Genomic DNA, 24048 nt, shown 5'->3' with positions numbered 1-24048 from the left:
AGAAAGAGTATATTCATTAGGGTTGTGGAGTAGATTTCTGCTGTAAATGAGTATGCTTAATTGAGGCATAGTTTGATAAATTACATACATATGACCTGTATACAAATGCCAGTACAATTATCTGCTACCTCTGATGAAGAGGATATGTAGAAATGCTAATATAATTAGTGTAAAAGGCAAGGGAACAATAGAGGTGAAACACATGGGATTTGGTACTGTTTTATTTATTTCTTTTTCTGCCTGTTTCTTTTCCATTACTTATCTAGGTCGGCTGGGTTATAGCATTTCCTATACCTCCTAGATTCCACTCAGTGGTGTAGCATAAAGGCATGCTCAAAATGGAAAATTAACTTAGGAAATGCATAGAGGGAGTATAGCTTACATACTTTGTTCTTCAGTTTCTCTTCCAGGCATTGCAGCAGTGCATGTGTTCGCCCCTGTTCATTTTGTTAGTAGTCTGAATATCTGAGCACCCCTGCTTCTGAGGCAGGGGAAGCATTCTGAAACCCCCCACCGTATTCTCCTTGTCTCATATATACACTGCCCAGCAAAAAAAGTAATCACCTGGATTTAGCTAAGCAAATGGATAAGAGGCAGAGCCTTCGACTGGATAATTAGTCTAGGTTCCGCTCCAAAGATGAGGTCAGCTGAATATACTGAATGACCAGGTTTTCAGTGGATCATTCAGTCAGTGGATTTTCTCTTCCCTGATTGCATAGGCATATTCCAAGATGACAATGCCTGGATTCATCGGGCTCAAATTGTAATAGAGTGGTTCAGGGAGCATGAGACATCATTGCCACACAAGGATTGAACACCACAAAGTCCAAACCTTAACCCCATTGAGAGTCATTGGGATGTGCTGGAGAGGACTTTATGGGGTGGTCCAACTCTCCCATCACTACATGATCTTGGTGAAAAATGGAAATACGTGTTGATGTTTGCATAAACTTATCAAAACGATGCCACGGCGAATGCATGCCGTAATCAAAGCTAAATGAGGTATTATTAAACCAATTATTAGAGTGTGTGACTTTTTTTGGCTGGGCAGTGTATTTTCATGCTTATTGGGAGGAAGAATTTCCAATGACAGGTACTGAGTTCCAGTTCTGAGTATGCCAGTGAAATTACAGCTGCTGCAAATAATAGGCAATTCACACTGAGCATATAATGCATATAGCAACTGATGTTTTATGCAGATCTTGTTTGCATTTTTTCCTTGTGTAATTGTTGGCATTAAAGGAGAACTATGAGATGAGTGATTTCCACTCACCTCATAGTTCTAAGCCGACCTTTGACAATGAGACTGTCTCAGTAGATCGGGAGGTGAGGGAACACATCCCGGGTTCCCTCACCTCTCGATCCTGTCACGGCTCTCTGCCGTGACAGGGGGAGGGGCTGGATTCCCCTCTCCCCGCTCCAATCTGCCAGCGCTGACTGGCGGAACGGACGGGGGAGGGGTGGGTACAGCTGGCTCTGCCTCTAGATAGGCAGAGCCAGCTGTCACTCACGCAGCTGGGCGGATCCCATCATCTACGTCGGGATCCGCTCCAGGTGCGGCGTCTCAGTATACCGCGAGCTGTAGCTCGCGGTATACTGAGCTTAGGGTAACGGGAGGACGCTAGTTTGTGTCCTCCCGTGACCCTAAGGAGAACTATGGGGAAAAACACTGACCCCATAGTTATCCTTTTAATAGCAATAGTGAGGCTGCGGAGGTAGGAAAAAAAAAAATTTACATTCAAGTTCAGATGCCTATATCTCTGATATTGTATAAACATATGCAAGCCCCCATCTGCAATGCCTAGGCATTCTGGTAGGTCCTGTATGCACTAGTCAGTACACTATGGGAGTGATACTGTATGTCTCTATGCTGTCGGTATGGTTGTAGAACTTGACCAAGAAGGATTACACTTCTGACAACAAGTCTTTATCATTTTTTTTTTCTCCTTTGGTTAACTGCTGATTGTGAGCACTTGTTTATATTTACCCTATGCTCTTCTGTCTTTCATAAATGTAATTGTATCTAAAACTCATGTCTACGAACATCAATGCAATGCATATTAATGCATACATCCTGGTGTGATTGATTCACTTAACTGGAACTGAACCTTTAACTAGAACGGAACTCTAAACCTTAGGAAAAAATGTGTCTGTCATGGTAATATAATTGCGGTACTAACCACAATTATGTGATCACAAAAGAAATGTGATAACATTTTGGTTAAAAAAAAACAAAAAACTAAGTGAACAAACATCTTAAATCTGCTTCATTTTTAAATGGAAAGTATAATGGATTTTCAGTGGGCATGTATTTGAAGTTACTATTTCAATGTCTGACTTTCACATTCAATATGCTTGCTGATGGCTTACACTGAGGGGGGTGAAGGGCAACAGCTAACATTGAGAGAGGAGGACAACAGCTGATGCTGAGAAAGGGGAGGACAATGAAGGCTGATGCTAAGAAAAGGGAGGACAATAACACCTGGCACAGCAAAAAGGGGAGTGGGATGACGGCTGATGCTGGGGGGGGGGAGGAGGATGACGGCTGACACTAAAGCAGGAGAAGGGGGACAGCACCTGACACGGTTATTGCCTTCTGATACTGGCTTTGGATTCCATTTTGACACCATTCTTATTAACCTTTCTCTGTTGAGTCTTTCCTTACAGGACTTGTCATGCAATGCTTAATTTTTATATTTATAATGTGAAAATTAACATATTTTGATTGGATGAAAAAAAACAATTTTTTCTGCCTTTTATTTTCCACTAGCATATTTTTCACTATTTCTCCACGTCGACGTCACAGCTTTACATTTCAAGCTGTAATGAATTACAGAAAAAGTAATGGGGAAAGAATTGGGGTAAAATAAAACAAATTATTTTGCCCATAAAAAAAAACTTGACATGAATATGCCATGAGCACTCAATCTTTTTCTCCAAAAGCTACCCTTTAAATGTGCAACAAATAAAATATTTGTTATTCCTTTTTTGTGTGCATGACATGCCATATTTAACCTTGCTGTCATTTTGAAAGCCTGATACATTTTACATCAATTGTGTGTGCCTGTGACCTTGTAGAACATCAGGGATGTCAGTTAGGCCTCACAATAAGTTCTCCTCCCTGTGAGCATCTTTTGGAAAGATCTGTAAGCCAGCAGCAACCCCTCCTTCTCTGGGGACGCTGGGTTCTTTTTGTGCTGAAGAAGCACCATCATGCTTCATGGAATTGCTCACAATTTCTCAAAGTTTGGCAGTCCTTAAAAGTTTAACTGAGGCAAGCCCACATTGTGCTTCAGCCAGGAGATTTGGTGTTATCCCCCAGAGAAAAGCGGGGTGGGGATTTTCCTGTAAGCATCAAGGTCAGTACAGGGGCAACGTCTGGATTTCTTTCCCCATAGGGATGGGTGAGCCACAGAAAGTTAGAAAGAGAGCATGCTTTAACTTTTTCCTGTCTGGATTCTCCAATTTCTTGATTCTCCAATTTCTTGATTCTCACTTAGGATCAGTGAAAACTTGAGCCAACAGGCAGTTTGTTAAAAATTAAGAAAAAGAAAATTATTTACTGACCGTAATTATAGTAGCTTTACACAGAGTAGGTTCTGGTCTGTGTTGGTTACTTATTTATCTGTAATGTTATGAAATATTTTAAACTGACAAAGCAGTAACATACACTCTATCTGCTGCAGCTATGTGTTTTGCCCTGTTTCTTTAAATACAGGATTGCTGTGTGTCACACAGGCCCCTGCATTAGGTTGTGCTTTTCGTCAGTGTTTTTAAAATGAGAATACAATAAAGCTATGTCTGTAAATGAATGAGCTTTACTATTATTGAACATGTAATAAATGGCACCCTGGATGAGGTCTTATTAGAGGACCAATAGATGTTTTTTAGAAGTAGAAAGATGTCTGTCTTTAAATTACTCTTTAAATTGACAAGGTTAGTGTACTACTCTTTGCAGGCAGTTGACTACTACACACTAAGATATGCAAATCTGCAACTACTTGCTGCACTGTTTGGTGTATTTTGTTCTACCATATCCTACCTTTCTGATCTAATATACTGCCTTGTGTAAATCTGGCCATACAGTGGTAGAGTTTTACGAACAGTCATATGAAAAATCTCATCAGAACATTCAATGTCATTTGAAATGTAAAAAAATATTTTTTCCCCCTTGTTTTAAATGTAGAAAAATGTTCCATCCTGCCCACTTTTGATTTTTTTTTCCCCTTATCAGTATGGTCGAAATAGGTTATTTGTTTGACACCATTAACTATATGAAAATGGAACTAAAGTTTTTTTAAATGTAATTATCCTGATGCATGGCCTGCTGTACTGTATGATTACTGTGATTATAATATGCTTCCCTGTGCCAATGTGTATGCTATTATGGTGTTTCCTTTTACCACTGTGTGAAATTGGTCATCTTTCATTTCTACGTAGTATGGCAAATTCCAGCAACTTGCATCTTACCATTGCTATTTGTATTTCTTCACTAGATTATCTTGCAACCGTGTTTAGCTCTCTGCTGTATTTTTGTTTTACAGTTTAGAGGCTGTAGTAGTGAATTGGGAATGCTAACTTCTGAGCATGATCTAATCAGTTTTTTAAACCTAGTGCCAAAACTGATCAATTTGACTCTTGGGTATTTCTCCCACTATTTTTTTTTTATTTTTATATACACATGCACGCCATTTTCGAAACCTTCCAAACATGGTCTTTTTCTGCCTATTGTTCTTTTTTGCCTTTTTTACATATCACTCTTTGAAACAGATACAGCCACACCCTAGCCCAAAACTTTCAGGCCATGGAGATCATGTAGGATCATAACATTTCAGACTTATAACCAATATGCCTTTGGTTCAAATAGGTCTGAGAGAAAAAGTTTCTTCTCCTCATGAATGAGAATATCAATGTCCTTTTATCATTCACAGTAAAAGCAATATAGAATGGAGCATAGAACAGTGATATTCATTCCACTTCCCATGGGATCACACGGGTATTGAGTTGCTCTAATGGCTCTTACTGTGCTGCTGATGCAAGTCTAAACAATGCAGCATCCAAACCACAAGTCATAGGGTGTTTCTGCTTACTGTATATATCACTCACACATTTCAGAAGTTCTTTGCCATTTTCAACACAGAAATGTACCAGCAGTAAGGTATGGCATGGGGGCCACTGGTTGTAACACTAAAGGAGTTTTATCTTATTTAATTCCTTACCAGTCATTTATCTGATTTTTTTGTTTTGGCCATTCTATCAAAATTACAGGTGTAGAAAGAAAAGTTTTTACATTTTAGTCACTAAAATATATACTTGTAATCATATTTTCACTACTACAGGTGTACCTTGTAGAGGATCACAGTCAGTGTAACGCCCTCTCAAGCAGCAGATCTCATCAACCCTCTGATGGTATACCCCAGTTTTAACTGTGGAGGTTCTTTGTTTTCTCTGCTGGGTCCCTTGGTTGTTTACCTCTTTGTAGGTTTGGATGCTCAGGATTCCCATGTACCTTCCTCTCTCAATTCCTTAAATTTAGGTGCCTTCTTTGGTGACCATTTTAAGTATTGCTACCCATTGTGTTTTTCCAGGTTTGTTTGTTTGTTTGTTACTTTTAGAAATGTGAACCAGTTTGATAGCACACCCCTCTTCTCAGAAAAACCATTTTCAATCATAGATTGCTTACTTCCCTTGTGGTGCTTGATTCTATTCATCCCTATCACTCTCCTAAAGGATCTTGTGGACTCCAAGATTGACAGCGATCAGTTTCTACTGCGGCTTTATACTGTAGGGATGTAATTCGTCATTGTCAACTATTCTTTTAGACTCTACCCATGGCACTTAGAGCCACCCTAGTGCTTTTTTTCCTGGCATCCCTAAAGTAGAACCCTCAGGAGACCTTTCTACTTATATGCAGGCTTTGCGCATGTAGTGTGTTTACTGCTAGGGCAGAGGGAGGCATGTGAGCTGCCTACAAGGTTACTGGCAGACAGTGCACATGCCATACACCAGGTCTAACCTGTCAGGAAAATTATGGTAAGAAGGCACATAACCCACCAATATTAAAGTTAGGTACGGTTTAAAAAAAATAAATCTTTTGGCACTCCAAGTTCCAATAGCAGCTCTTAGTTTTTTTTAATTTTGTTTAATGCTAATACTTTACAATGTATGCTATGCTTGCATTCATGGTTCTGGTAGTTGTCATGGGTGCCACTGTAGTTTCTTCAGCTGATAGCTGAAAGATAGACTGCACATCAAAGTTTATATTAATGTAAGATCTTATTTTCTGTGCAGGTATGGGGCATTACACACAGTAAATATTGTTAACTTTTACTTGTTCTTTAACATAAATTAACTTTGGCGCCTTAATGATCCTTGAAATGATGCTGGAACAAATAATCTTACAATTTGTTCTCACTGCACCAGAATGTAGTGGGTGCTAGGCTGCGGGTTTATTGATCTCTCCTGGAGAGTAATCTTGGGGCCAGCAAGGATGTCTGTTCTGCCAGACAGAGTGGCACTGGGCCACACAGGAAACTTCTGCCTTTGATCTGTGGAACAAAGGGGACCCCCGAGGATAGGTCTATTATAAGTATGTAGGATTGGAATGACAGGCACACTGGAAAAGGGTGAAGGCTATGACTCATGTTGTCTTCAGTAAACAATGGTATAAGGATATGCACTAGATGGATAGTATGTCCGTTTTCAGATTTACCTTACATGATCTGCTACATTGGCTGTCCACAGTTCTACTTCACATCAAACAGTTTAACTGCCTGTATACTCGGCTTGGGCACTCCATACTTGGCTTTACTGTCTGATCAGTTTGTGTTCTGTGTCCTTAACTGAAAGCATGCTTTATACCAGTTAACCCTGTCCTTTTTTTTTTTTCTTTACAACTGAATAGTAGCCTCCTTGTGTTACCAGGATTTGTTTTTTTTCCAGTAGTGTACTTTCTGTGCAAAGAATAGTTTGTGTACACAGGATGCTCTGATACATGTAGGAATGTTAGTGGGTTTTTTTTTAATAACCATGACAATTAGCCAAAATACATGAAGGAGAGTTTTAACTGTGCTTATTATTACTTGCAGAGGGCTGGTGTGTTACTGAACCTGAACAGATGATTAGTGAGCAATTTTCACCTATAAGTGTAGGATCAGAATGAGATGAGTGACAATTTGTGCAAACCGAAGTCATTGTTTGATTATATGAAAGGGGCAGCACCTTTTTTAATCCTGCATTTCAATTTAATTTAAAAGGGGCTGGCAGGTTTCTGTTTTAATGAACAAAGAGTTGACAAAGGCAGACAGCTCAGGAGCCAAGACTAATTGTGTGTCACAGTAAGGCATGGAGTCCACAGGGAGCTCTCGACCTGCTAATATAGAACAGGTCCCAGTGTGCGCCAGCCTAGGTCATCATAGGTGAACAGGTCATGTTTACCCCCAGGGTGCCAGCTGGGGTGGCTTGATGAGGCATATTATCAGCTAGTATGTGGCTGGGGCAAATTCTTTACAATGCAAGCACTAGAAGCAGCTACTTTGTTAAACTATATCTTTTTTTTTTTTTTTCTTATTTAAGATACAGTATATTATAAAGTAAACCTACAGCTGTAGAAATATGGTAGCTGACTTCTCTGAATTTTGCAGGCTCCATGGCAGTCATCCTTATTATTTTGTTGCCTAGTAAGCCAATGATAGAGCCAGTTACTTCAGATGTTTTTGATGTTACTTCAGATGTTTTTGAAATAACTTCATTTTTTGCTACTCCTGCTTGTATTGCCTCTTCCTTTCCATGCAGAATGAGTTTGTCCCTGTGCGCTGGTCCTCATGTCTACTCCTAGGGTTTCTCTTTTCCCTTCTAGGGTCCCACGTAGCAACCCATGTGTGCGCACTCCCAGCTGGCACAATGGATGAATCTTCTTGCGCCCATAGAAAGAGACAGCCCTGGAGACAAGTAGTGGTAATGTGACATTTGGTCACACAGGACTCCCTTCAACAGGCAGAACAAGTGATAGAGATGCAAGTGAGAGACAGGTTAATATACACACAAAGTATACACAGAATATCGTAATGAGAAGAAATGGCAGTTTATGTGAACATGTGCAGCCAAACAGCAGCACGGGTCAATCCAGCAGTTTGTCCATGACAGGGGATGATCTAAGGCATGTCTGATACACGGACAGCGACAGGCCACTCCCCTGTCATGGACAAACTGCTGGATTGACCCGTGCTGCTGTTTGGCTGCACATGTTCACATAAAACTGCCATTTCTTCTCATTACGAAATTCTGAGGTACTTTTTCTTTATATGTGCATTAACGTAACATGCTTATACTTCCTGATTTTGATTTGTATTTCGTCCAGTATGCTATAATCTCATTTTCTGCCTTGTGTAACAATGGGATCATGGGGTTAATGTGGTGTCACATGGTCGCAGCAGACTCTGGTTGGTTGGTTGGTTTTCTCACTGTGGTGTGTGTATATAAACCTGTCTCTCACTTGCATCTGTATCATGTGTTCTGCCTGATGAAGGGGATCCTGTGTGACCCCAAAACAATGCATTAAGTGTATTACACTATGCTACTCATATGTCAATAAACAGATGTATTTGATTCACTATTGGAGTGCCGTTGTCTCTTCATATTCTATTTGATATCTACTACGGTTGCCAGCCCTCGACAGCACCTACCTTTTATTTCTTTGGAAACTGTGATTTCTGAGTGCAATGGATTCATGGACTTAGCCCTGGAAACAAGTCACTCCCCTCTCCCTTCGCCTCCTTGTAAGTGATTGCCAGCAGTTGGAGCCTGCACAGTGCCTAGTGCACTGTGCATATGACACACTTGGGGTGCGCACTCCAATAACATGAAAGTGTGGGGTAGCACTGCTGTGGAGCTGGAAGTGGTGAACCATAGGGTATTTTTTTGGCACACACATATATACTGTGACATGTTCCAATCATTGCAATGAATGCTTTTACCTGAAAAAACAACAACAAAAAAACCTGAGACTCCATAACACATTCTAGTTTCGTCAATAAACCACTTGGTAATCAGATTGTGGATGACTGACCATTAAATTAAATCAGTAGGTCCCTTATCTCTGTCTTTACTGGTTTCTTTAAAAAAGAAAAGGACCCATCACCTATACTCAGCAGCATAGACAAGACATAAAGGAACATATGTTACACTGATGGTAAGCTACCCATAAAAGTCATGGCTGTCTGGCTGCTTTGCTTTTTTTTTTCCAGCCAGTTTGACATTTCTCATGGGATAATACCAAGCCCAGAGGCATCTGGCTGTTCTTACTTCTGCAGATATAAGCATGCATGCTTGGGTGATCCAACTGTGCAAGTTTTATAGAAATATCACTTATAACAATCTTTCAGTTTAATCATGCCCACATGCATGGCTGCATTACTTTTTCAGTATATTGACTTATGCATGTTGTCTTCCTCTTCTGACCAAACAAAGATGTTCAAAAGCATGTACTATACTTAAAATGGCATGCTCCTTTTTCTAATGTACTTGCTGTGCAGAAATGTTTGCAGCATGCTTTGTCTGGTTAACTTCAGTATTTTAGTGTTGCCATGGCATTGTATGCTTTGAGAAGGGGTAGTTACAGCTGACTTTTCTCATGGACTGTTTATATAAATTTTTAGCTTTTTATTCAAGTCATATTAATGGTAGTGTCTTCAGGATTTTACAATTAGTCTGCCTTAAGATAACTATTACTTGTCACTGATTTCCCATGATAAATGGGCTTTTAAAGGAGAACTAGGAGGTGAGTGCTTTTCACTCATCCTCCTAGTTCTAGCCAACCTGTGACAATGAAACTGTCACAGTTCGGCTCAGTAGACCGGAAAGTGAGCGAACACATACCGGTGTTCGCTCACTTCTCGATCTTGTCACGGCACAGAGCCGTGACGGGAGGGACTGGATTCCCCCCTCCCCGCTCCGATCCTCCAGCGTTGATTGGCAGAACGGACAGGGGAGGGGGCGGGTACAGCTGGCTCTGCCTATCCAGCTGGCTCTGCCTCTAGATAGGCAGAGCCAGCTGTCACTCACGCAGCTGGGCGGATCCAGACATAATTGTCGGGATCCGTTTCAGCTGCGGCGTCTTAGTATACCGCGAGCTGTAGCTCGCAGTATACTGAGCTTAGGGTGATGGGAGGACGCTAGTTTGTGTCCTCCCGTTACCCTTAGGAGAACTATGGGGAAAAGCCCTAACCCCATAGTTCTCCTTTAACTAGTTTCTTCCATTTGCTTTGTGCCAACAGCACTTTTTGGAGTTTTACTACCTGTTAGTGCCCTGAAATGGATACTAAAACGCAGAGTTGTAAATTGTCAACCCACTGGCTCGATAAACTTTGTTTTGTGTTAATCTTTTAGGAGGGGCAAAGGAACCATAGGCATTACAGTGATGTCAGAGGTACAGGCATGAACCGATCATATCCAGTTTAGCTGCCATGCATATTCCAGACTGGAAGGGAAACTGTTCTAAGGATAGGGAAAACCATTGCCAAATACTTCCAGCATCAGCTTATCAAAGGGGAAACTGATCTTTTAAGATTCTTCAGTCTAGGGTATTAGTCTTTTGCCATAGAGATACAAAATTTCACCCAAGCCAAATTAAATGTGTAAGGTTATGCTGCATGTCTATGGGTAATTACATTTGATATTTCAATTAATATCAATAATGATTTTTTTTTATTTTAAGCAGCTATGCCAGACTTAAGTGTTACAGCGGGCCAAACTGAGTGAAATAAATATTTTAGGAGCCACTGTATGTCTGAGGGTCACACCGTAATACCTAATAGTCGTTTGGTAATTCACCGATACCAAGTAAAGATACTTTTCGAGCTCCAAGACTAGACTAGAGTAAAATTCAAAACTTAGCAGGCAGCTGTCATTTCTAAGGAGCACACGGAGCTCCTGGGGTTTGTGCATCCCTGTTTTAATGTATGATTTGTTTTTATAAGCATATATAAAGGGATGCACCGATACCATTTTTGCAAGTACAAGTAGTGATAATTGCCCAAGTACTTAGACACAAGTACTGATACATTTTTGTTTATTGTCATGTGACAGTTTTTCTAAAACAATGCAGACTAATGATTTCAGGACAGTGGTGGAGCGCAAAAACCTGGTCTTAGTTGCAACCGCTGCAACCCTGGTAGTTCTCATGAAAATGCCAAGTATCGGCACTGGTATCTGAACTGGTATCGGTGCATCCCTAGTAATTAACAATATTGTAAAATGTATAGCCTAAAACTCTTTAAGAGAAAGGGACCATAGAAGATTCAGATGCAGAATTATCTCTTTTGGTTCTCAGGAGTACATTTACATATGTTCTCCTGTAACCCAAAGTCAGCAAGCAGCGGGCTACTTCTGTTATATGCTGACAGAATAGAGTTGGACTGCAACTGGGAAGGATCCCAACAATATTTTCAGGATCCACCTGGCTGCTTGATCTACAGCTGGCTCTGCTCTCTAGAACCAGAGCCAGCTGTGCCCACCCCCTCCCCTGTCTGCCCCTCCAATGAGCACTGAAGGAACAGAGAGGAGGTGTGGGCTGGTGACTGACTAAGGTTATAGAGCATATTTGTATTACACCAGGCCTGTAACAACAGCGAGAATGTTAGGCACATTGAGCAAATGACCAAATATTCCTCTATATTCCATATATTTCGCTATCAAACAAGAACACCATATTTAACATTGATGAGCGATGTCCTTCTGAGTGAATGTAATTAACATGGGGATGGGACCAGTGTCAAGATCCTAGGCATTATCAAGCTTTTTAAATCTATTGGAAAAGTGAATGCACATTACCGTGTACAATACTAGGCACTTCATGACAAGGGTATATTAGAGGGATACCGTTCTTACCTGCCACCACCTTGCTTACCGTGGCCTGTCCTCCCACCACACTTACCCTCCCTTGTTCCCAAATAAGACACGCCAGACCTATATGGAGTTTAAAGGCCACAGCAGCCAACTTTTCTTTAAATATAAAACTTTAATAGAAAAATAAAACCAATATTTTCTGTAAGACACAACAGGTAAAAACCACAGTGTAAACAACAGTTTTACGTCTCCCAGGTTTCCGGGTCCCTGAAGGCACATATTGTAACAAGAGAAAAAGGAACACCGCCCCATACCAAATGTGTCTACGGCTTCAGATGCCTAGTACTGTGTCCCCAGCCGCAACACCACCGCCTCGGGGACGTCTCTCTGCCAACCGTAGACCCATCCAGCCCAAAGTAGTTGCTCGACCCTTGAGCACCACTTAAACGGACACCCACACCTGTGATGGGTCCCCAACAAAACATTTTGCATAAAAAACTGCGGTATCCCTGCTACCTTCAAGGACCCCAAACCGCCCACGACTGCCGTGACGAAACCAACTGGAACCTAGACAGAAACAAAACACAAATTCAGAAATTAACAAACATCGCATCCTAGGGGCGGGCGGGAATTACCTTCTCCTGTTGCACTTCTCCTCAAACTGGCCTCTTCCTGTCTCCTCCCCAGGATCCCCACCCATGGAAATCCCACCCTCTCCCCTTATCTCCAATCAGGAGGAGACCACTCCTGCCTTGTTTTCCTTCATACCTTCATTTTAATTTAACCCCTTATCTCCCTGTCTCCCCTACTCCCCTGTCATGCTGTCCCTCCGCACAATTCCCTTTCTTCCTTGTGCTCCATGACTTTCTTGCTTTAGCTGTGTTGCTACTTATTTCCATTTCTCTCACTTAGACTGATGGATTATGAATCTACTTTTCCACCTCTCAACATTCACTTTTTTTCTCCACTTGTCAAAAGGTTCATTCCCTCTTCTCCAAAGTATAGTGAATAATTGACGGTCGGACAGATTTTCTAATGTGCCTGAATATTTGTATTTAATAAGAAGTGCTAATGACTTTCAGAAGCCCTCTTTATCGGTCTCATGGTGACATTTACATGGCCAAACAGTGACTGCAGCCAATCAGCTGTGGTCAGTGTCTGGGTGTTCTGACAACAGCATGTCTGCTGCTATCAGAATACATAAAATTCAGAGTGCAAAACCAACTTCACTATCTTTATTGAAGGATAGAGTGGAAATAAAGGAGGAGGAAGATGAAATCCCTCTCTTCCCCTTTTGCTGTCCCTTTTGCGGAAGTCAAATACATAGCTAAATATACGGATCACCCTAAAATTTCCCAGGAAATTGGCAGAATTATTATTGATTCACAGAGCATGGCCAAACATCACTGCATGAATTAGCAAGCAGCTGTTTCTAATTTGAGTTTAGAACGGTACACAGAGGAACTTGCTTTAGTGTGCGATCCTTTCATTTATAATGAATTTTAATCACCGCTACAGGTGAGAAAAATGTAGAAACAAGCTTGTATCTTGTGCAAGAAACAAAGGCAAGCCAGATGCTAACAGATTTACAGCCTGTGATAAAAGGAATGTTTTGGTACAGTTTACATGTAATTAGGCTGCAGCTGTTTGTGCTCCCCTGCCCGTGAAAAAGAAGCAGCGTATAGGATCTTGCTGCCTGTTTTCCAAAGGGAGTCAAGAAAAACAGTGATCCAACCCTAAAACCATTTATAGCGTATTCCTGAGGCTGACATAAAACTTTTCTTTCTGTGCTGCTCATAAGCTGTTTAACTCAACTGTGATTCCAGTTCCTGGACAGAAGGAAAGCTAAACAGAAAAAGAAAAGCAGACACTGTCATAAAACTATTTGATTTGACTTGGAAATGTCTAGAAATTACAATCTACAAACACATACATCTAGCGAATTGCCGGCTTTTTATTCTTTTGTATACCTTGTTTTTCTTTTATTTCTTGTATACCTCGTTCAATTCTTCTCACAGTGGCCATTCTTACTAAGGGTATGTTTCTAGATCTCCCTTTACTTCCTGGAACTCTGGCACATGTGACTAGGACATGTGACCATGCCCATCATCTCAGGGGAAGAAGATGCCTTTCCTTGAGGTCTCACGAGATTTCCCAGCAATGCTCTGCTGATGTAACCTTCCCAGGATGCATCGCTTGGGCACAGATTACATACTTTGTAGAAAACAAATTGTAGGTAAAATACAGAATGTTTGCTTAACTAATTAATGTAAGATGATTTCATATCGGCATTCAGAGCTGCACACTGATGTGATTTTTAGTCAAAGGGGGGTAAAGGTCCACTTTAACCACTTGCGGTCCACCCATTGTCAAAACACGAGTGGAGGGTGGATTCTGCACTGCCGGTGGATGTACATGTACGTGATTATTTTTTACATTTTTTTCAGCTCAGGCATGTCTGCAGAATCCCGCCAGAAATGTAAACAGCTGTTAACGGCTGTTGCATGCAAGTGTTCAGACAGCTCTTTAGCCGGCCGATCGCTTGTATGATAATGCACAGTGTGCCCCCCCTCCATCTGCTGCCATTTATCCAGGGCTCCGCTGTCCCCACCGCAGGCCCAGGAGTGGCACAGCGGCTACTAGCACTGAGAATGGAGGAGAGATCAGCATTTCCCCACTACTGATCTCTCCTCCCCTCTCTCTCTCTAAAGGCGAAAGATGTGTATTACATCACTTCCGCCTTTTAGCTGTGATTCTCTGGCTGCTATAGACAGAGAAGAAGCTGGTGAAGCAGATCTCTGCTTCATCAGCTTCTTTTGGGGTTCCTGGGTGACAGGGGTCTTGGAGACCCCTGATATCTCCGTAAAGAGGACCTGTTGTTGCATATTGGCTATCACATAGGGGGCTTTTTAGAAAAAGAAAAAGTGAAAAAATTTGTCTCATATTAAAAGAAAAAAAACACCAAAGTCCCCTGCCCCCGTGTGCACACACTTTTTTAAACGTAAATACGCGTCAGGTGTGCCTTTTTGTGCGAAAACTATTACACCACACCAGTTACATATCACTGCAAACGTGGGAGTGTGAGCAAAACTTTTAAGGCCATTAATCACTGATAACACTACACTGATGAGCAGTAAAAGCTTTTAAAGCATCGCCTATGGCCAATTTTAGGCATGGTAGTTTTTTGCGATTTTTGTGGGCGCACACAATTTTAAAGCTTGAAATGTTTGGTGTCTATTTACCTGATGTGACCCCGTCAAAAATTGGGTACTGATAAATGTTTTATAACATAACATAGGGAAGCAGGTTGTTTTTTGTTTTTTGTTTTTTAATTATCGGAACTTTTTAATTATATAGTAAAAAATAAAATCCCCAGTGGTGATCAAATACCACCAAACGAAAGCGCTATGTGTCCCCAAAAAATGGTATAAAATTAATTTCAGTACAGCGTTGCATGACTGAGTAAATGTACCGCAGCACTGAATACTGAAAAATGGCATGGACCGGAAGGGGTTTTAACACCCCCGTCAGCAAGTGGGTAAGATAGACAGTACTTCATCTTAACACTATTTCCGAGTACACCACAAAAATCTATATACCCCTCTTGATCTTGATTTGTCTGTCTATTGCAGAAATGTAGATATGATGATGAGTAATCTCCCTGCTCTTGATTCATTTCTCTAATGCCACTTGTTGCGACACTGGGTGGCAGTAAGAACTGTTCCATTTTCCATGGATGCTCACCTGGGGGAGATTTTGCACTGTGCACTACCCAACTGTTGGCTTCAAAGCTAAAGAATGTCGCATTCGTACTGAAATGGTTCCTACTGAAAATCATGTAGTGTGTACGTAAATTCAAACTCTCCAGAAACTACTTGGTATCACTTCTACCCAGATGACAATGATGGCCCTTGATAATTGGCTGCTCAGGCTTCAGCATTAGATGGGGGTGAGCGACCTCTACATCAGAGACTTTAGGCCTTTGTAAACTCAGAATAGGATTGACTGGTGCTTTTGTTTTATACACCTGGAAGTATGGAATTGCTGTTCTATTGCTTCCCAAGTGCCTTGGGAAGAACTTTCAAAATCTGTGGCTAATGTCCAAAGTTTTGGGTACAGTCACACCTGTACTGTATTGTGGTAATCATGTGGCTTGGATGCATTTTGACAATAGCTGGAATATGGAAAACCGTGTTTGGCAGTTTGAATAAGGGCGAAATGGTAGTACGAGGCCATGGATGCATCTGGACCTATTTTTGGTGTGATAAGGTTAGCAGCTTGAATTTGTATATCGTTTGTATTCAGAGTACCTGTTCATGGTTTTCTATATCTCCCAAATGTCCCCCAAATCCATCTGTCTTTTTCTTCCCAATTGCCTATTTTTTTGGTCCACTGTACCGATGGCTATGAAAAGGTACTATTTACCATAATCCTGTTCAGCACTAAAACCTTTATCTTCTCACTACTGATCTTGCCAGTATAAAGTAAAAGTAATGGTGAAAAAAAACAATTCTGGGTTTAGCCAGTACATTTTTGCATAGAAGTTCCTAATCGTCTGCATAACTGTTAATGGGGGTTTTTATTGCTTCCTGTGTCCTTGCTAGTGATATTCTCTCCCTCTTTGTCCTGGTAACCATTGCCAGTGCAAGCAAGACTGAATTAAGGAAAATCTAAAGTTTTGAGTTGTCACTAAAAGTGGAGTCAATGAAAAACCTTTCAATGCAACCAGTAACTATTAACCATTGTCCTTTGCATACTCTGTGCCCCAAAAAGTTGTGGCTTTACTAATATAATTTTAATATATGACAATGCGCAGCCATAGACTGTCAAGGTGATTGTACTCTGTGACATCAGTCTGTATATTCATTTAGAACCATAGACCTGTACAGATTTCTTCTACTTTGAAAAACTAGTAAAGTCCATGAACTCCTGTGAATGCTTTCTTCAGGAATTTTACAATTTTCTGGAATAAAAACTAGGCAAATGTTTCAGTTAACATTGAATTACTGCTAAAATATGCTGTGTTGTTTTAAAATCCTACTATGAATATTTTACTGCAGAAATATATTCTAGTAGATGTGGTCTCAACACTGCAGATAGGGGCAGCAGGATCTCCAGTTAGCACTTCTAATTTGCAGTGCTGGGTCATGTGCTTAGTTCCCACAAGGGACATTATCTGCAAGAGGTTCAGATGTTCTCAGTGTCTGTGTTTCCTGTAGGTTTTTAAACATATAGGCTTCTACTAAATTTTAGCAAAGCTTGTGTTGTGTGATTGTGGTAGTTTGTTTCTTTTAGTTCAGTGTTCTCAATGGAAATATAAAGTGTTACAGAATATCAGTGCTATTTAGATGAATAAAATGAATGCTATTGAGACAGCGTTCTAGTGACCCATTTTCTTGTCCCCAGTCAAACTTGGGTATGTGCTAATAGAAGTGGATTTAGTTCACCTTATAACATTATAATGTGTCAGTATGTGCAGGGTTCAAGTCCTGTCTTAGAACTTCTGTGTTTGATATCTAGTGGTGGATTGGTCAGTGTGAATCTCTAAAATTAAGGTTAATGGTTTATTATTTCCCCTGATTAGTCGCAGCTTTGTGCTCTGTCTGTGTGTATGCAGGACACAGCTGGTCTAGCAGAACCCAGCTCTGTCTCTCCCTGTACCTCATCCAACAGACACCCGGGATCTCTCAGTGCAGCTGACTCTTTCCTGTTATTTCACACTCTAGGGACACTGCTCCTCTCTACTGGGGTTAGATGTCCTTGAAAGCTTGTGCAATGTTCACACAGTAGAAGCTGAATTTAAAAAGCTCCAAGACCTAACAAAATGGAGATTAAATGCATCATTTTTATATGAGTGATCAAGGACTGTTTGGTTGCTGTATTATATAAACTGTTGTGTATGTATCTCAGCCATTCTGTTTTCACCAGTGGTGTATTGAATACTGATCGGAGGGATTGAAAATACTATGCCTAGGCCACTAACCCCCCTGATTTGTGACTTCAGATGGCAAATACCACATTACTCAGCCCATTAGTCATTTTACATGTGTTGAACACTTTGTAAGCACGTCATATATTTTTATTTATTACAGGTATTTATATGCTGACAATTTACGCAATGTACATACCCCTGCCAAAGTCTTCCATAAAAACCAAGGCAACAGAGAAATATATTTATAAGGGGGTCCTGTTTCTCTAACTTCAGTTTTTGGTTTGACTAATAAAGGATCAACCTACACCAAATGGAGCTTATATAAAACAGCTGTTAACAATATTTACAGATATTATTTATTACAGGTATTTTATATAGCATTGACAATTTACGCAGCGCTTAACAGTCGCACGTTCACGTCAGTCCCTGCCCCCAAGGAGCTTGCAGTCTTAGGTCCCTATCTCGCATGCATACATACTAGGGTCAATTTAGACCGGAGCCAATAAACCTACCAGCATGTCTTTGGAGTGTGGGAGGAAAGCCATGCAAACTCCTTGCAGACGGTTAGTTATTTTCTGCTGTCATTTAGTTGAGTTTACCAACTAAATCTGCTACCAAAATATGCCTACATAAACCATTAAAAACTTTTGAGGCATGTTGATAAGCTATATGTTGTGACATGGGCTTCCAAATTAACCAGTTAATTTAGATTAGCGGATTGATTGCGGGATTGACATACTACCTATGTCTTTTTCCTACCTTATTCCTTCAAGTACAGCATATGCACTAGTGTTGTGGCCAACTATCTTAGTAAAATAGTGAACAACTCTTTTAGGCTGCATTCAGACCTAGGGGACAGTGTTTTCGCTCATTTTTATGTGCGTGCATTAAGTTGTGTGTTTTTGTGAGCAGACTGTGACACATTGATGTAAATGGGAAAATGTGCATAAAAGTGCGCAAAAATAATTGCGTCAAGTGTTTGGTATTGAGTCTATGGGGAGAAAATGCACTTTAATCTGCCAAAAAGAAGCTCATGTACTTTTCCCAGGGACAGGCATTTTGCTACTTGCGACAAAACGCTCAGGGCGAAGTATTTTGTTGCGCTTGTTCAGCTACAAAATACACTAGGTATGAACCAGGCCTTGTACTAAAACTACAGTACTTGAAAACATAAATTAAAAGGTAAAAACCATAAGCAAGTTAATAGTTTATGTTTTTAATACTATAATTGAACCATTAATTTCTACAACAGTGTTTACCTTTTAAAACCTGTGTAGCTAGAAATTGCCATTTTACTTGTTTGTTGTAGTGGGATTTGGCATAAAATACTGGCTGCAGTTTGTTCTAGTACCTGCACTATCTGGTATAATCCTTTTAATATATATACTACATAGCTAAATGCCACCTACAGTATGTTTTTATATATTTATGGTTGGCCCTGGTAACATTTTCCACCAAATACAAAAAGGTAGTTAAACGAGCATTGACTGCCATTCCCTTGGACACCTGGATCTAGTTTCACATACTGAAGGTAAGCGCTATATGCTATTACTGGCAACTTAATTCATAAAATGTTCCAATGATACCATTTAGCACATTTTTCCTTTTTAATGATGTGTATGCTTTTATCATAATGGCGGCAGGAACAACTTGATACAGTGACACAATGAAGTAGCAAACTTTAGGGTTAATATTTATAGCTGGTAATTTTATTTTTAGAGACATTTAGTTGGTAATCTGCCTTTAATCCGTTGTCCTTGTTTGTGGAATTATCTGTTCACTGCTAAAAAAGGATGTAGCATGGTGAAAAAAAAAAACAAACCTAGGTTTTGCTAAAGAGCTGTGGCCTTATTACACAGATGCACAGGGAATTGTTTTTAATCTCCATTCTGCTTTCCCATTACAGATGGTGATGACGACCCACAATTCTCCTGGGTGGCTTCATCTCCCTCCAGCAAAGACGTTGCATCACCCAGTCAGATGATAGGAGATGGGTGTGATCTCGGCATAGGAGAAGAGGAAGGGGGATCTGGGTTGCCATATCCCTGCCAGTTCTGTGAAAAGTCTTTCAGTCGTCTCAGCTACCTGAAAAGGCACGAACAGATCCACAGTGACAAACTTCCTTTCAAATGCACGTACTGCAGCCGACTGTTTAAGCACAAGAGGAGTAGGGATCGCCATATTAAACTCCACACTGGGGACAAAAAGTATCACTGCCACGAATGTGAGGCTGCATTTTCCCGCAGTGATCACCTTAAAATTCATCTGAAAACTCACAGTTCTAGCAAGCCTTTTAAATGTACAGTGTGTAAGCGTGGATTTTCTTCCACTAGCTCTCTGCAGAGTCACATGCAGGCTCATAAGAAAAATAAGGAGCACTTGGCTAAATCAGATAAGGACATGAAAAAAGACGACTTCATGTGCGATTATTGTGAGGAGACTTTCAGTCAGACAGAGGAGCTGGAGAAGCATGTGATGAAGAGACATCCTCAGCTTTCAGAGAAAGCAGACCTGCAGTGTATCCATTGCCCTGAAGTATTTGTGGATGAATCCTCTCTGCTTAACCACATTGACCAAGTCCATGCCAACAAGAAGCACAAGTGTCCAATGTGCCCAGAGCAGTTTTCTTCTGTTGAAGAAGTCTATTGTCACCTTGATAGTCATCGGCAACCTGACTCGAGCAATCATAGCATTAGTCCAGATCCAGTTTTGGGAAGTGTGGCTTCGATGAGCAGCGCCACACCAGACTCCAGTGCATCAGTTGAACGTAGTTCAACTCCCGATTCAACACTTAAGCCACTAAGAGCACATAAGAAAATGTTATCATTAGAAAGAGAAGAGGGCCACGCTTGGTCCAAGGCTAGCTACAGCTGTCCTTACTGCACCAAAAGAGATTTCAACAGCTTGGCGGTCTTGGAGATTCACTTAAAAACTATTCACGTGGACAAACCACAACAAAGCCACACCTGTCAAATCTGTTTGGATTCTTTGCCCACCCTATATAACCTTAATGAGCATGTGAGAAAGGTTCACAAAAACCATGCCTACCCTATGGTACAGTTTAGCAACATAACTGCCTTTCATTGCAACTATTGTCCTGAAATGTTTGCTGACATTAACAGCCTTCAAGAACACATTCGCATCACTCATTGTGGACCCAATACTACTCCTCAAGAAGGCAACAATGCTTTCTTCTGTAACCAGTGTTCTATGGGATTTCTGACCGAGGCCTCACTGACTGAGCATATTCAGCAAACCCACTGCAATGTAGGAAGCTCAAAGCTTGAATCCCCTGTTATTCAGCCAACTCAGTCATTCATGGAAGTGTATTCGTGCCCATATTGCACAAACTCTCCCATATTTGGTTCTGTATTGAAGCTCACAAAGCATATAAAAGAAAACCACAAGAACATTCCACTGGCAAACAATAAGAAGTCAAAATCAGAGCAGAGTCCAGTTTCCTCAGATGTTGAAGTTTCTTCCCCAAAGAGACAGCGACTGTGTCCAAGCCTAAACTCTGTGTCAAATGGAGAGTATCCTTGTAATCAGTGTGATTTAAAGTTTTCCAATTTTGAAACCTTTCAGACACATTTGAAATCACATTTGGAGCTTCTCTTAAGAAAACAGTCTTGCCCTCAATGCAAGGAGGACTTTGACTCCCAAGAGTCCCTTCTACAGCACCTTACAGTACACTACATGACAACTTCCACACATTATGTATGCGAGAGCTGTGACAAGCAGTTCTCATCTGTAGACGATCTGCAAAAGCACTTACTGGACATGCATACTTTTGTGTTATATCACTGCACTCTTTGCCAAGAAGTCTTTGATTCTAAAGTTTCCATCCAAGTACATTTGGCAGTAAAGCATAGCAATGAGAAGAAAATGTATCGCTGTACAGCATGTAACTGGGACTTCAGAAAAGAGGCAGACCTTCAGCTTCATGTCAAGCATAGTCATTTGGGCAACCCAGCAAAGTCACATAAGTGTATCTTCTGTGGCGAAACCTTCAGCACAGAAGTAGAGCTTCAGTGTCATATTACTACTCACAGTAAGAAATATAATTGCAAGTTTTGCAGCAAAGCATTCCACGCAATCATTCTCCTGGAAAAACACCTACGAGAGAAGCACTGTGTATTTGACACTAGCAGCCAAAATGGCACAGCTAATGGTATGGTACCAGCAGGCAAGAAGTCTGAGACTGCTGAGGTCCCAAGTGTGCTAATGAAGAACCCAGAAGTTTCAAACAGCCATGAGGCCAGTGAAGATGATGTTGATGCTTCTGAGCCAATGTATGGCTGTGATATCTGTGGAGCAGCTTACACAATGGAAGTTCTCCTACAGAACCATCGATTAAGAGATCATAACATCAGACCTGGAGAAGATGAAGGTTCTAGGAAGAAAGCGGATTTCATCAAAGGCAGCCATAAGTGTAATATCTGCTCAAGAACGTTTTTTTCCGAAAATGGACTTAGAGAACACATGCAGACACATAGGGGTCCTGCAAAACACTACATGTGCCCTATCTGTGGTGAACGGTTTCCATCTCTGCTAACGCTAACTGAACACAAAGTTACTCACAGCAAAAGCTTGGATACAGGGACCTGCAGAATCTGTAAAATGCCCCTTCAAAGTGAAGAAGATTTTATTGAACACTGTCAGATGCACCCAGACCTTCGGAATTCCCTGACTGGTTTCCGTTGTGTTGTCTGTATGCAGACTGTCACATCCACTCTGGAACTTAAGATTCATGGAACATTCCATATGCAAAAGTTGGCAGGAAACTCTGCTGCCTCCTCTCCTAATGGACAAACATTGCAAAAGATTTATAAATGTGCCCTATGCTTAAAGGAATTCAGAAACAAACAGGATCTGGTAAAGTTAGATGTTAATGGCTTACCTTATGGCCTATGTGCTGGATGCTTAAGCAGAACCACTAATGGACAACCCTCCAACCCACCCACACAAGACATCTGTGAGAGGCTGTGTCTGAGATGCCCCGAGTGCAGTGTCAAGTTTGAGAGTGCTGAAGATCTGGAAAGTCATATCCAGATTGACCATAGAGACTTGACGCACGATGTTAGTGGTCAGAGAAAATTAGCTCAAACTTCTCCACTTCCCAGAGTAAGTACTTGCTTTGGCAATGATGATTTTTGTGTTTTTGAGTTTACTGTAGCAGATGGATTACTAAATTAAAAACCGGGGTTTCATGTGGTCCTAACCCCATATTAGTTACTACAGCAAGGGGGGTTATAAAGTATGCCAGGTTTTATTCTCTGTTGAGAAGATATCTACTTTTGTCCAGTGATAGTTGGCAGGAAAATACAAAATTTGGCAGTAGTCAATAGCACAGGAACAATCCCCAAGTTTAGGATTCTCCTCAAATAATAATCTCGCAGGGAGGAGTTTATCCTATCCACTACTACAGTCCAGTTTAATAAGATTCGATTTGTCAGTCAATTTGTCCCAATTAACATTTTAAAAGAAACAAAAAGAATGACATCCCTTTGATACCAACCTGGCATCCCAGGCATACTAGCTGATATTACCATTGCAAGGGGTATGCAGACTCCTTGTTATAGTAATGTTAGTCCATATGTCTCACAGCATTGGACCTAAAAAAAATAAAATACCATCTTAAAGCCTTCTGCTGATTTGTCTGTCCATCACAGGATTGGTACTGGAAAAGGGGTACTTATGTGGACCTTTCCTGTTTATTATTTAGACATGTAGGATTCTATACCTGCCCTGGGAAAGAGGTCAAAAAATAATCCATAAAGTTGTCTGTTTTCATTGTCTTGTGTCAGGTCCCCCATATGCCCTGAAACACATCACCTAAGTGAAGATTCCTTAACTCTCTGGGTCGATTTGTTAATCTCTCTTTTTGATGTTTGTATGTAGTTCATACAGTAAAATTGAACGCCATGCACCAGAGAAAGACATTTACTGGTAAAACCCCTGGTATATGTATCATTTGTTGCAATGCCACTGCTGCAGCCCATTAGAACTGGTACCCTGAGTGGAATTGGGCTTTAATATCGATATACCGTATATCACATATTCTGTCTGCAAAGCAATCATGTAATACAGATGGAAAACAAAAGCCGCTTTTTTTTTTTTGCCGCTTTTTTTTTTTTTTTTTTTATGTGTTTCTTGAAGGGGAACATGCTGCTACAGTCCAAACATTAAATGACAAGCAGACTGTAAAATAAGATGATCTTTGCTGTCTTGAAGAGCTTCTGGTAGCTGACAGTTCCAGTTTTGTTAATGCC

General features: G+C 40.8%; 1 protein-coding gene across 2 annotated transcripts in view; it reads left to right on the top strand.

The window, feature by feature from the left end:
- ZNF423 (zinc finger protein 423) overlaps positions 1-24048 on the top strand; it is a 246657-nt gene that overhangs the window by 100228 nt on the left and 122381 nt on the right. For both annotated transcript variants that reach the window (XM_018565746.1, XM_018565745.1), the window contains exon 4: positions 19683-22900. In XM_018565746.1, the coding sequence (XP_018421248.1) occupies positions 19683-22900 (3218 nt within the window). The remainder of the gene's footprint in view (positions 1-19682; positions 22901-24048) is intronic.

This window comes from Nanorana parkeri, unplaced genomic scaffold (assembly GCF_000935625.1).
Source record: "Nanorana parkeri isolate BGI_ZX_2015 unplaced genomic scaffold, ASM93562v1 scaffold883, whole genome shotgun sequence".
Lineage (NCBI taxonomy): Eukaryota > Metazoa > Chordata > Amphibia > Anura > Dicroglossidae > Nanorana > Nanorana parkeri.
This window is presented reverse-complemented; position numbering and strand designations above follow the sequence as displayed.